The following is an 11,802-nucleotide window of genomic DNA, read 5'->3' as shown; positions in this document are numbered from 1 at the left end:
GGGGTCTGCCTGCCCTCCGGCGGCCAGGGCCCCGCGTCCGGGACGCCCACACCCACAGGGACCGACTGGGGCCCGGCAGGCCCATCCCGGGCTCGGGAAGGAGGACGCCACGCGGCGGGGGCAGCCGGCACAGGTGCGCGGGGCCGGGCGCTACTCACACTCGCTGCTGACCAGACGCTCCAGCATCCGCCGCTGCTTCTGCAGGGACTTGGGGACGGGGCCTGGCGGCGCGCCTCCATCTGCAGGGAACGGGGGCACTGAGTTAGGAGGCGGGCCGTCCTCTCGTGCCCCACGGGCTCCCGGAGTGTGCAGAGTCTGGGCCTCCGCACCTCCAGCTGCCAGGCAGCCTTGGCGCCCCCAGCGAGCCCCCACGTGGTGGCAGGCACAGCCTGTCTCCGCAGTGGCCGTGGTCGTGGAGCACTGGGCGTGGCACCCTCTGGTCTGCTCGAGGAGAACACCTCAGCCAGGCCGGTGCGGCCCTCCTGCCCGTGCGGCATCCACACATCTCTGCCCGGGGCCTCGTCCCCACACGCAGGCCCAGGGCCCACGAGAAAGGCGTGGTCCCCAGGGAAGGCTGCCGTCCTCGCAGGGAAGGCCCGGTCCCCACGGGAAGGCCATGATCTCCACAGGGAAGGCCCCGGTCCCCCAGAGTGGGCCCCGTCCCCACGAGAAGGTGCATACCGTGCTCGTCGACCTGGCCGACGTTCTCCAGCAGCTCTGACACAGCCACCTGCTTCTTCTTCTTGGGGTTGAGCTTCCAGTACATGACCAGGGCCGCCTTGCGCACGGCCCTCTCCAGGTCGGTCTCGGAGGAAAGCTGCCGCACCTCCTGCTCGTTCTCTGACGTGATGCCTGGAGACAGGGCCGGTGAGGGCCTCGGCCCGCCTGCAGCCGTCAGTGCTGCTCCCAGCCCCCGCCGGCTCCGCCCGGGAGAGTGGGGAAGGCGACCCGGGAAGGCTGCTGGGACCCTTGGTGACCAGGACAGGATGTCCGAGCGAAGCCCCTGCCGGCACCCACTCTCCGGGCCAGAGGCCCAGCCAGCGGCCTGGCTGGTCGTGCAGCACATGCCCCCGCATGTCCGCTGGGTCCACATGGATGTGCAGAAGGCTCCGTCCCCTGCTCACCGCTCTCTCACTTCACCCCCAGGACCCTCCCACAGGTGCTACGCGCCCTGGCTCCCAGGTGCAGACACCAACACACACGGTAGCGTCCCGACTTGCCCAGGCCGCAGAGGCAGAAAGAGGCAGCGTGGCCTCGAACCTGGGTCAGTCCCACTGCCGTGACCACTCCAGGTGCCACGGCGGGCCGCTGTGCCATGGCGCACCATGGGCACGGGCTCCTCTGGCCCCTCGTCTCACACGCTGTCTGGCCTTTTCCGAGGCGGACAAAGACTCAGTCCATGGCGGGAGGGAGTGGGTTTCGTGGCTGCGCAGCAGCCGCTTTCCGCCCTCCACTCCAAGGCGAATCTGTCGCTCCTTTGAAACACTTTCTGAGCCTTCCACGTGAGCATATACTTATGTCTTGTCCAATCAGAAAGCGCTCAATGTGAGGGTGAGGCTGAGGGACGTGGAAGGCCCGCCCTGCCTCCTGCCTGGCACCCCGGGGCCTCTGCCCCGGCCCCGGGGGAACACAGGCTCCTGAGAACTGGCCGTGTGGGCTGCACTCACCCGCCCCAGCCCGCTCAGGCCTTCCCGCCTGCTCCAGAATGGGGCAGCCAGGTGGGTGAGAAAGTCGGCTCCATTTGTCCAAAAACATCAGCCTAATCTTCAAAGAAGCAAGATTCCATATAACTTAAAACGTTATGATACGAGTCAGAAGGAAACACACCAAAATACGGAGTACTTCTCTCTGAGTTTCAAGGTTATGAGTAATTTGTATCTTTACATTTTCTGTATATTCCAAGATTTCTACGATAAGCATAAAATACTTTTGAAAGCTGAAAAAATATGCATCGTTTACAAAAACACCTTTGTAGTCCCAGCTATCTGGGAGGCTGCGGCAGGGGGATCACTCGAGCCCAGGAGTTCCAGGACTAGCCTGGACGAAACAGCAAGATCCTAACTCAGAAACAAAAAGCACCCATGCGAAACTCACTTTCCTCTTTCCCCATGGCACGGCGCCCTTGGGAAGCTCAGTGCCTCGTGGCACCAGGGGCAGCGACTCCCTGGGGGTGGGATGAGGCTATCACCGGCCACGCTTGGCCTGGGCCGCGTGCCCGCCGCCTCCTTGTCCCTCTCCCCGCAGTCGCCCACCGCCCGCTCCTCCGCAGGTCTTCACAGGCTGCATGCCCCCTCGGACCGCCCTGACTGACCGCAGGCCACGGGACAGGCCCTCCTCGGCTGGCTGCCGGATGGACGTCTCAGTTACGACCAGAACCCGGCAGGGAAAGGGGCTGTCACACCACGAGCCAAGAGGAGTGGAAACGGCCCGGCTGGCCAAATATCCCAAGTCAGGGTCCAGAAACAACATGCAAATGACAAGGCCACGAGCAAAACAGAAGCGCCCTCACTTCCAGCAGCGTCACCAGCATTAGGTTTCCTGGTGCTCACGTTTTCGTTGTTGCCCAGTGAGCACGCAGCACGGCAGCCCGCGTGCCCTCGGCGCCAGGCTCGGCCCCACGCAGACCCACCTTTCCTGTCCGCCAAGCACCGGCGAAGGAGCTTCACTGCTTCTCGCCGGCCCTGCTTTGCGGCGAGGATCAGCCAGTCCACGGCGGTGCAATTGTTGAGCTCCTCATCTGCGTCAAGGGCCAAGTGCAGGTAGCGCTTCCCCACCTGAAGCCAGACACGGTCAGCCCCAGCTCCTCGGACCCCTCCGCCCACCTCCCGGCCAGAACCCCCCTCCACCCTCTCCCCGCCATCACCCAGGGCAGGAAAAGGGGTGGGAATGGGAAAGGGATTTTCTGGGCGTCTACTGGAGGCTGGCTCTGTCGGCTCTGGGCACCCACCCCCCGCCCACCGTGACGTGAGGCAGGTGTGCCCCCCTGCAGAGTGAGGGAGCCCGGGCTGCAAGGTGCATGGACTCTCTTCCTTGAGCTGACCCTGCCTCCTGGGGGCTGGCGGCTCACCGTCAGCGGGTGGAAACTCAGAATTGTGATGGGGTCTATCCACTGCCTCTCAAAGCAGTTGGGGGACCACAGGAAGTTAGGGCTGAAGGGAGGTCGGCTAGCCAGGGACTGGCACTGACCCACGGGCCAAATCTGGCCCACTGCCTGCTTTATACCTAAAGCTTTACTGGAACATAACTGTGGCTGTGGCGATGCTGACTAGTGAAAACAGAGAACACACAGAGTCCAAAATATTTACTGTCTGGCCCTTTGCCAAACAAAGCTTGCTGCCACGGTCCAACCACCTCCTTCTGTAGGTGGAAAGAGTGGGACCTGTGAGGCCCAGAGCAGGGGAAGGGCTCGGGCAGCAGGTGGGTGGAGAAGCTTTAACGCACAACAAGCCCCAAAGGCAGGAGAAGGAGACTCTTCATCCATCATTTGACACGGAAGTGCTGCTGCCCCTTAGGGAGGAAGGGGCAGAGGACTGCCTGGATGACTGGTTACCTACTTGAGCAACGCGCAAAGGGACACGCCCATGTGGCCTCTGAGCCCTCTGGGAAGATGGCGGTGACCCCCTCCCTCAGGGCTGGCTGGGTGGGGGAGAGGTGGCCCACAGAGGCCCTGGGCACGAAGCCACGCCCGGAGGCCACGCCCTTCTCCTCCCAGGGCCACAGGTTCCCTGGGCAACACGAGGGGCTGGACGTGGGGCCCCCATTCCAACATGCTAGGCCCCGGCCGAGAAGGGTGCCAGGGTGCAGCTGGCAGGTCTTGCTGGCTGCAGACCTGGGTGGGAAGCCCCGGGCGACCACCTCTGAGCTGTGTGAATGCGGGCAAATCGCTGAAACCTGCTGGCTTGAGGTTCACACTAAGAGTGGGAGCGAGCCTTCTCATCCCAAGGACACGCTGAGGACGAGACGAGATGACCACCCAGGGCAGCACCCCCCACGTCCCCCTTCCTCGGGCGCCTGGGTCCCTGAGACCCGCCAAGCTCTCTCCCGCCTCCGCCCCCGCTGGCAATCCTCCCGCCCTGCACTGCCCCAGGGTGCGCGGCCAGTCACCAGCTGAGGAGGTGGCCCCCCCTCAGAAGACCCTGGACCCTGCCACCTCCTGCCTCGGCCTCCCGCTGCTTTCTCTCCTGACCGTGATTCGGAATAATCTTATTTGTCTGTGCACCGTCACCTGTGGGGACAGGGCCGGCATCTGCGAGGCTCACGCCCACATGTCCAGCCCTGACACAGAGCCTGGCCCCTGGCAGACGCCAAGAGGGGAGGATGGGCAGGAAGGGAGGGCATCTGGAGGAGGCAAGGCCCGAGGCCGGTGTCAGCTGCACGAGGGGGACAAGGACTGCTCCCCAGAGGCTTCTGGGAGGACGTTCCCAGTGAGCGTGGGAACTTGCCCAACGGGGCAAGGAGGCACACCACGGGCGCCCTGCCCAATTCCCGGACACTGACTCTGCTCTGGGGCCTCGGAGCTCTCAGCCGAGCTCACCGTGCTGGGGCCGCGTCCTACGTTCCCCAAAGACACGGTGGTCCTCACCTCTGTCTGTGCCTTGGGGTCCCCAGCTTTGGCTTTCTCCAGGACTTCTTCAAAGGGGAGCTCCACATCTCCCTTCGCAGGCGCTTGGCATGGAAGAAACAAACAACGTCACGAAGCCATACAGGAGTGGAGGGCATGCAAGGCGGAGGTGCTGCTTCTGCCCTGAGGACCCAGGCCGGGGGCCGGCAACAGGCAGGACAGAGAAGACACGAAACCGCCATCCGCCTCCCAATGGCACAAAAAGCCCGGCCACGCCGGCAAACTCCACCCTGTGGGTGGCAGGTGCGGGAAGGTGGGGCACAGACCTCATCCAGCCCGCCGCCACCCCCTAAGCTCTCGCCGGGGCTCAAGTGTGAAGGCCCGCGACGGAAGTGATAAGAAAGAACCTGCCCCCATGCCCGGCGCCCCAGCAGGTCCAGCTTCTGTTGTCTGTGACTGTCATGGACAGACACGGTTTTGGAGTTGTGATCAGTGTGCATACGTTTTGATCTTAACGTTTTTTGGCTAAGAGTGAGTATCTTAGTCTGTTCAGGACGTTATGACAAAAAATCCATACACTGGGTGGCTTATAAACTACAGAAATTTGTTTCTCACAGTTCTGGAGGCTAGAAGTCCCAGATCAAGGCGCCACACTTTGGCATCTGGTGAGGGCCCCGTCTTGGCGCCAGTCTCTTCACTGCGTCCTCACCCGGCAAAAGGGGAGAGGAGCTCTCTGGGTCTGTTTTGTAAGGGTGCTCATCATCCCATCATGAGGGCTCCACTCGTGCGACCTCATCGCCTCCAAAGGCTCCGCCTCTAACAGTTCATGCCGGGGTATGAGTTTCGGCATGTAAATTGGGGGGGTTACGAACTTTCAGTTCGTAGCAGCGAATTATTCTCAATTTCCCACACTCGGGTCATCGTTTCCACGGCTCATAGATCCCCTCACGAAGACATTCAGGTGACAGGTCCCTTCCTCTCCCTCAGGCCTATAGGTTGCTCCCAATAATCCCTTGCCTTATAAAATGGTGCCACGTGTGCATGCTTTTTTCCCCTTTGGGAAGTTGTCTTCCCGGCCCAGGCTGTCCAGGTGAAGTACTAGGCCGAGGGTCCAGATGTCACTATGGCTTATTCTGCATTTCGCTTCCTGAAAAGTTGTCTCAATTCACAAACGCATCGTGCAGCTTCCTCAGTTTCTCCACTGCCTTCTGACGAGGGGAAACTGCACACGGGCCCAGACCCCCATGCAGGGCCAGTCTTTTCTGTCGGGTTCAGCAGGGCTCTCCCAGAACCAGCAGGGGCCGGCTCCGCGCGGCTCCAAGCCGCCTGTCCCTGCCTCCGGGGCCAAGTTTCCAGGAGACGGGACTCTGCAGGAAGCAGGACGGATGGCTCGCAGGTGTGGTGGCAGCTGAGAACGGGCAGGTGAGGGGTATGTTCGGGGAAGGGGCACTCAGGCGTTCTCTGCCAGGCCTCCCGGCCAGCCCGCGCACCCTGGCCCTCGGGGCGGGCAGCGTGCCAACATGGACGCCCCTCCTGCCATGTCTCACACTCCGTCTCCCGGCCGGGGTCCTCGGGGACAATGTGCAAAGGGGGCTGTAGGGCCCCCAGGGCAGCACGGTGGACACCCGCCCCCTCGGAGGGGCCCAGGCTGCCTGAGCCACCGAGGGTGGTGCTCTCTTCTCCTTGCTGTCAGTGCCGCGACGAGGCCCACGCGGGCCTGGCCACGGCTGGGCAGCGGCTGACATCCCGGGGAAGGACTGCGGACGCAAAGCCCTAGGTCCTGCGCCCGGGGGCCCCGCCCTGGGCTCCCCAGGGGCGTCAGCCTCGGAGGAACACTGACTTGACCCATGGGAAGGTGCTGTGTGACCCCACGCAGTCATGTCGCCTCTCTGAGGTGACTTCAATCCGGCCGTTGTCACGGACCCCACAGGACGGCTTAGGATGAAACAAGACGCTCCTGCTGAGCGACTGGCCGGAGCGGCGTTCACTCCCCAGATATGACCGCCTTCCCCCTCCCCTCTTCACGCTGACACTGAACTTCCCGAGGCCAGCCCCTCTTACGAGTGCAAATCTCTTCCTGACTAAATATACAGGTCACGTCATTATTTTTTTCCTTTTAAAAAATCAGAATATAGAAGAATCAAGCCATGTCTGTGGGCGAAGAAGATTCTCCTAGTCCATGATTAATTTTTCACAGCAGTTATTCGTAGCCTGGCATTTTAAGACGTCTCCCCCAATACGCGGCATCTCCGCACACCCCCCTTCTCCACAATCCCAGCTTCCGCTTGCCGCCGTGGAAATGGCACTACAGGCACCCAGGCGCCAGGCTCACACCGCAGGCAGTCAGCAGGTTCTGGCTCGCTCACATAAGCAGAAGCCTTCTCATGGGTCAGAGACAAAAGCCCACCCTCAATCCCAAGAGCACTCCAGAAGCTGGTTGCAACGGCGCGGCCCTCCAAGGACCACAAAACACACAGCCTTTCTGCGTCCACCCTCTACTCCTTGCGTTTCCTGGTAACAGCGCCTCGATGCCCCTTGGGGGAACCCCCGCCCTCCCCGACGCTCGGTCCTCGAGGTCTGGAGCTGTGGGAGGGCCCACCCGCCCCTGGCCAAGCAGAGCTCCCTGACCACAGCACCCGGTTCCAGGACGGACACAGACCCAAGTCAGACTCCCTGATTTGGACAGGTGTGCCACAGAGACAGAAGGGTGGAAGGAAGGTTCTGTGCACGTGAGCCTCAGACCCACCCCGGGGTGGTGCCAGGTGTCCCTTCCCAAAAGCGAGCCCCACAATGGGCCGGGCCGGCCAGTGGGCTCCCACATCCACATGGCTGACACTAACCAGACCTGCCTCTGTGCGTTGTGGATGCAGGCCCAGTGCCCTGAGAAGGCAGTCTGAATCGCAAGGTCAACAAGTGGGACGTGACCCGTCTCTAGGGCGCTGCTGCCTCTCGGTTCCTCCCCCGCTGCCCTGGGCAGGGCCTTGGCGCCTCTCTGCTCCGCTGACACCCCCCACCAGGCGCTGAGGGGAAGGTGGAAGCAGAAGAGGGTGCACCACGTGCTGTCATCACCCTGGCGCTAGACACAGGGCACCGGTCTCGGGCCAAGGGTCGTCCCACACGCGGGGCAGCTGGGGTCACCTCACACCGAGGGGGCGCCCCACACACGAGCAGCTGAGACCACCTGCCCCAAGGGGTATCCCATAAGCCTTCACGATGCTAACGCTGGTTCGCTCTTCCCGGGGCTGGCTGAGCTGAGGCACAGGCAGAGGCAGACAGCCATCTGGGGGTCTTGGCCGGGGGGGTTCCTCCTTCTAGCAGGCCCCTGCAGGGACTGTGGCCTCAGCCCCCGTCACTGACTCTCCAGACGCCTCCTGAGCACTGGCCCCATGCCAAGAGCCAGGGTTCCAGGTGGAGAGAGGCGAGACTCTTGCCTTCGGGGAGGCCTGCCCCGGGGCCAGGTAGGATGATTCGGCACCACCTGTGAGGGCACGGGTTGTGCAGGTGACCCGAGGCATCCGCCCTGACAGCAGGAGGCTTCCTGGAGGTGGCACCCAAGGTTTGGAGCCCAAGTAGGAGACTAAAGGTAACAAGCAACAGGCACATCCTCATGCTTCCAGAAGACTCGGGAAGCATCCATGCGGTCGACCCCAAACAGGACCAGGGCCGCTCCTTCTTCCACAAAAAACGCTGTCCTGATGAAACCCCTCTGACGACGCCCAGCCCGCTCACGACTCCCCCTCCCTTCCCTGACCCTGGGGCCTGCTGGGCCTGGCAGATCCCCAGGGGTCTCCAGACCCCTGCAAGGCTCCCTGTCTGCCCAAGTCCCTCTGCTCCTGACCCAGTGGCTGGGTGGGTGGCGCCGGCCTGGTCCACACGTCCCAGAGGCCACACGGCTCTACCAGGGCTCCTGCCCCGGGCTCATCTGTGTCGGATGGGCAGGCTGCCCGTCACGGCGGCCATAGAGCAGCACAGCGCCGCCAGTGAGGCCGGCAATGAGGGCGTCTCCGCAGGGAGTGCATGGCAGGCACCCCCCCAGAGCGCCCGGGTCTCGCCACATCCTCCTTGCAGGGACCCGTGGCCCTCCCAGCAGCCCCGCGAGCTGCAGACTCCCAGGACCCCAGCGGCTCACAGCAGGAGGTGCATGCTTCATACACATGCAGCACACACTAGCCACAGTGCACCCGGCCCGGGTGCAGGCCCACGAAACACGGTCTGTGCTCCTTCCTCCCACCTGCAGCGGCCTAGGCCTCTGTGTGGCAACCGGGCCCTGAGCCCCAGATGGAGCACACCACCGCTTCCCCACTGGCCACGAGCACCTGTAGGCCAGGGCGCGTGTCCCAGCCCTCTCCAGCGCGGCACTAACGGGCTTTCGGCCAGGTGTGTGGCCTTGCGAGACAGTGCGATGGCAGTCTGGCACGGCTGGCATCCCCTCGGCCCCTGCCTGTGCCTGCTGGGTCCCCTGGTCCCAGGTGTGATGAGCCCAGCTGCATTCCTAAGTTGAACAGGACAACATGCACCCACAGGGCTGAAGACAAAGGACTCAGGTCACAGCCACCTGTGAAGAAACAGCCCCACCCATCAGCTACAGTGGCACTGGCCAGGCGGGGGAGGGCTCGGGCCCACTGGATGTGGCTTGGGAGGCTCAGCCTGGCCAAAAATCAGCCGACACACGTTGGCGTGTGGGTGTCCTCGCTCCACCCTGCGCCTCGCAACTCCTGTGCCACCGTCCTCCTCACCTGCCCGGCCCAGGAGCATCTGGGTGTCTAAGCCCTGACCCTCATCCGCTGCAGCTTCCCACGTGGCGGGTGACTTGCCAAGGCCACAGAGCTGAGGCCAGAAGTGCGAGGCTCCATCCCCGCAAAGTTTCTACTGCAGCCCCTCGTCCACCTTGCTTTGGGGAAGGCCAAGAAGGTGTCCTTGGGGAGGCCGCGGAGAAGGGGAAGCCCAGGGCAGCTCTGGTCCTCTTTCCCAAGTGCACAGGCCAAGGGAAAGCTCACACGGTGCCTCCTCCAGGCAGCCCTCCTGATGCCCCGGGGGGCTGCAAAGTAGGTCATTCTCAGACCTCAGGGCGCAGTTACTTCTTCACTCCTGTCCCCCCACTTGCCAGGGGCACCTGGAGGGCAGACCTGAGCCTCTGCCCCTCTGTCACAGAGCCTGGCCAGACCCCACTCTGGGGACAGGCCAACCTGCTCCATGTACCTCTCTGAGCCTGTGACGTGGGGCTCCCGGGGTGCAGCTGGCCTGAGGCTCCGGGTGCACTGTGGGTCACAGTGTCACTGGCAGCCCATCACAGCGTGTGAGCACAGGCTCACAGGCTCTGGGTTCAAGTCTCCACCTCGCCCCTCGGCAGCTAGGAGAGCCGGAGTTACCCACTTGCCCTCTCCTCCCTTGGTTTTCTCGTCTGGAAAACGGGGACTCCCAGGGCTGATGGAGGGGCGGCTGGGCAGGCGGCCCGAAAGGTGCCAGGCCGGGGGCTGCCACGCAGACATGCGCTCTGGCGGCTGCCCGCTGGTTTCAACGGAGGCGCTTTGCTGGGTGGGCGGGGAGCTGAAGGACCGGGACAGGATGGCAGGCACTCGGGCCTCCCTCCCCACAGCCCTTGAGCCTACGTCAGTGGCCAGCGACCGGGAGCGGCCACGAGCACTGCCCCCAGCGGCATTGCCCAGGTGCACCTAGCGGTCATCTTCGCCCCCCACCCCGAGGGCAGAAGCCAAACCGGCCACGTCTGCTTCCCGACTCTCGACTCTCCTTATCTGAGACGCTGTGCACTCCCAGACTGAAAAAGAGGCTCCGCGCCCAGGTCTCCAGGTCTCAGTCTCCCACCAGCAGTGGAGGGGGCGGGCCCAGACACAGGCCTCCCAAGGAGACAGAGGGGAGGAGCACGGTGCTCTCGTCAGGAGACGCAAAGACAACGAGCACACGCTGGTGAGCTTCCCAGGGCGGAGGGCAGGCCCGGCACGGAAGCACATGGCAGCCTCGGCCGCCGTGCTTGGAGCCGGGAGCCCCGCGGCTCGGCCAGAGGGGTGATCGGAGCAAGGAGGACGCTCGGCACTACCCTGCGCCACCCACCAGCGGCTCACCGGAAAGCCACTTCGACTCAGCGCCTCAGTTTCCCCTCAGAGGCACAGGCCAGGGTGGGCGCGCACCACACGCACGCACCGTGGATGTAGGGCCTCTGCATGAGCTGGGGGTGACTGCTGGGCGGCGGCCTCTCTGGGGAGCGAGGAGGCGACCCGGGCCGAAGGGGCCCGAGAGGGGCCCGAGGCTGAGCAGGGCGGGGGCTGGGACCCCCGCCCTCACACCCCCTGCCCAGCACCAACAGAGCCTCCGGTCCCCTTGGCCTGTGACCCGAGGGCTCAGCGTCCCTCGCAGGGGGAGGGAACGGGTACCCCCACAGGCAGTACACGGGCCTCCCCCACCCTCGGGGAGGGCAGAAGCCCAGCACCAGGGCTGCACCCCACATGGCCGGCTCCCGCAAGCACAGTCACTGCCACCGGTCACCGAGCCCAGGGCGGCGGGAGCACCATCCCAGCAGGACACGCCCAGAGGAGCAGGGTGCTCGTCCACACACCTCCAGGACGACCCCGGCAGTGCCCGCTGCACGGTGAAAGGTGCAAGGGGGAAGGCTCTGAGCAGGCGGGAGGCCCCAGCTGGCACAAGCGGGAGCGGCAGAGCCTGCACCGCTGGGGTCCAGGGGGGGAGCCTCGGGTGGCGAGACCCGGTGCCCACCCTGCCATCCCTGAACAGCCCTGGCCTGGGCCTCCCGGCCGCCTCCTTACCAGCTCCATCCGCTCTGTCTCGGCTCCTGGCGTGCTGGGCCCAGGACTCGGCTGGGGCAGCTGTGTCTCCAGCGCTGGGCCTGGGGGCCTGGGGCACGTCCCTTCCGTCCTGCTCCATCGAGGCTGTGGCGTTGAGCCGGGAGCGGGCCTGGGGCTGCGGCGCTGGCGGGGGCTGGGGGTGGGCGTGGCCCGAGGGAGCAGTGACGGGGTCCATCCTGCAGGCAGAAGAGCCACGGTCAGACACACCAGGCCAGCCTCGGCCCATCTGGCATTCGGCATTTGGGGAAGAAAGGAAAGCAGAGGGAGGTGGGGAGCCCTGGACGCAGAGCCTAGCTGCGTGGGGTCTCGGTTCGGCAGACCACAGTCCCGCTGGCCAGCCCTGCTCTCTGGAGGAGAAACCGAGGACGGCCGCCCAGCTCCATGGACCACGCAGCAGTTCTGATCTCAGGCCCTCACAAGACT

The 11,802-nt window shown here is 64.3% G+C and overlaps 1 protein-coding gene across 1 annotated transcript in view; it reads right to left on the bottom strand.

The window, feature by feature from the left end:
* WFS1 (wolframin ER transmembrane glycoprotein) overlaps positions 1-11,554 on the bottom strand; it is a gene marked incomplete at its 3' end in the record, with an annotated part of 20,613 nt that extends 9,059 nt beyond the window's left edge. Inside the window, exons 1-5 of the mRNA XM_008063750.1 lie at positions 11,341-11,554; positions 4,583-4,665; positions 2,630-2,774; positions 682-852; positions 159-239 (exon numbers count right to left, since the gene is read on the bottom strand). Of these exons, the coding sequence (XP_008061941.1) occupies positions 159-239; positions 682-852; positions 2,630-2,774; positions 4,583-4,665; positions 11,341-11,554 (694 nt within the window). The remainder of the gene's footprint in view (positions 1-158; positions 240-681; positions 853-2,629; positions 2,775-4,582; positions 4,666-11,340) is intronic.
* Positions 11,555-11,802: the final 248 nt, after the last annotated feature.

Source organism: Carlito syrichta, unplaced genomic scaffold (assembly GCF_000164805.1).
Source record: "Carlito syrichta isolate Samal-C Ts95f unplaced genomic scaffold, Tarsius_syrichta-2.0.1 Scaffold99366, whole genome shotgun sequence".
NCBI classification, from domain to species: domain Eukaryota; kingdom Metazoa; phylum Chordata; class Mammalia; order Primates; family Tarsiidae; genus Carlito; species Carlito syrichta.
Note: the sequence above shows the minus strand (reverse complement) of the source record. Positions and strands in the feature narration are given on the sequence as shown.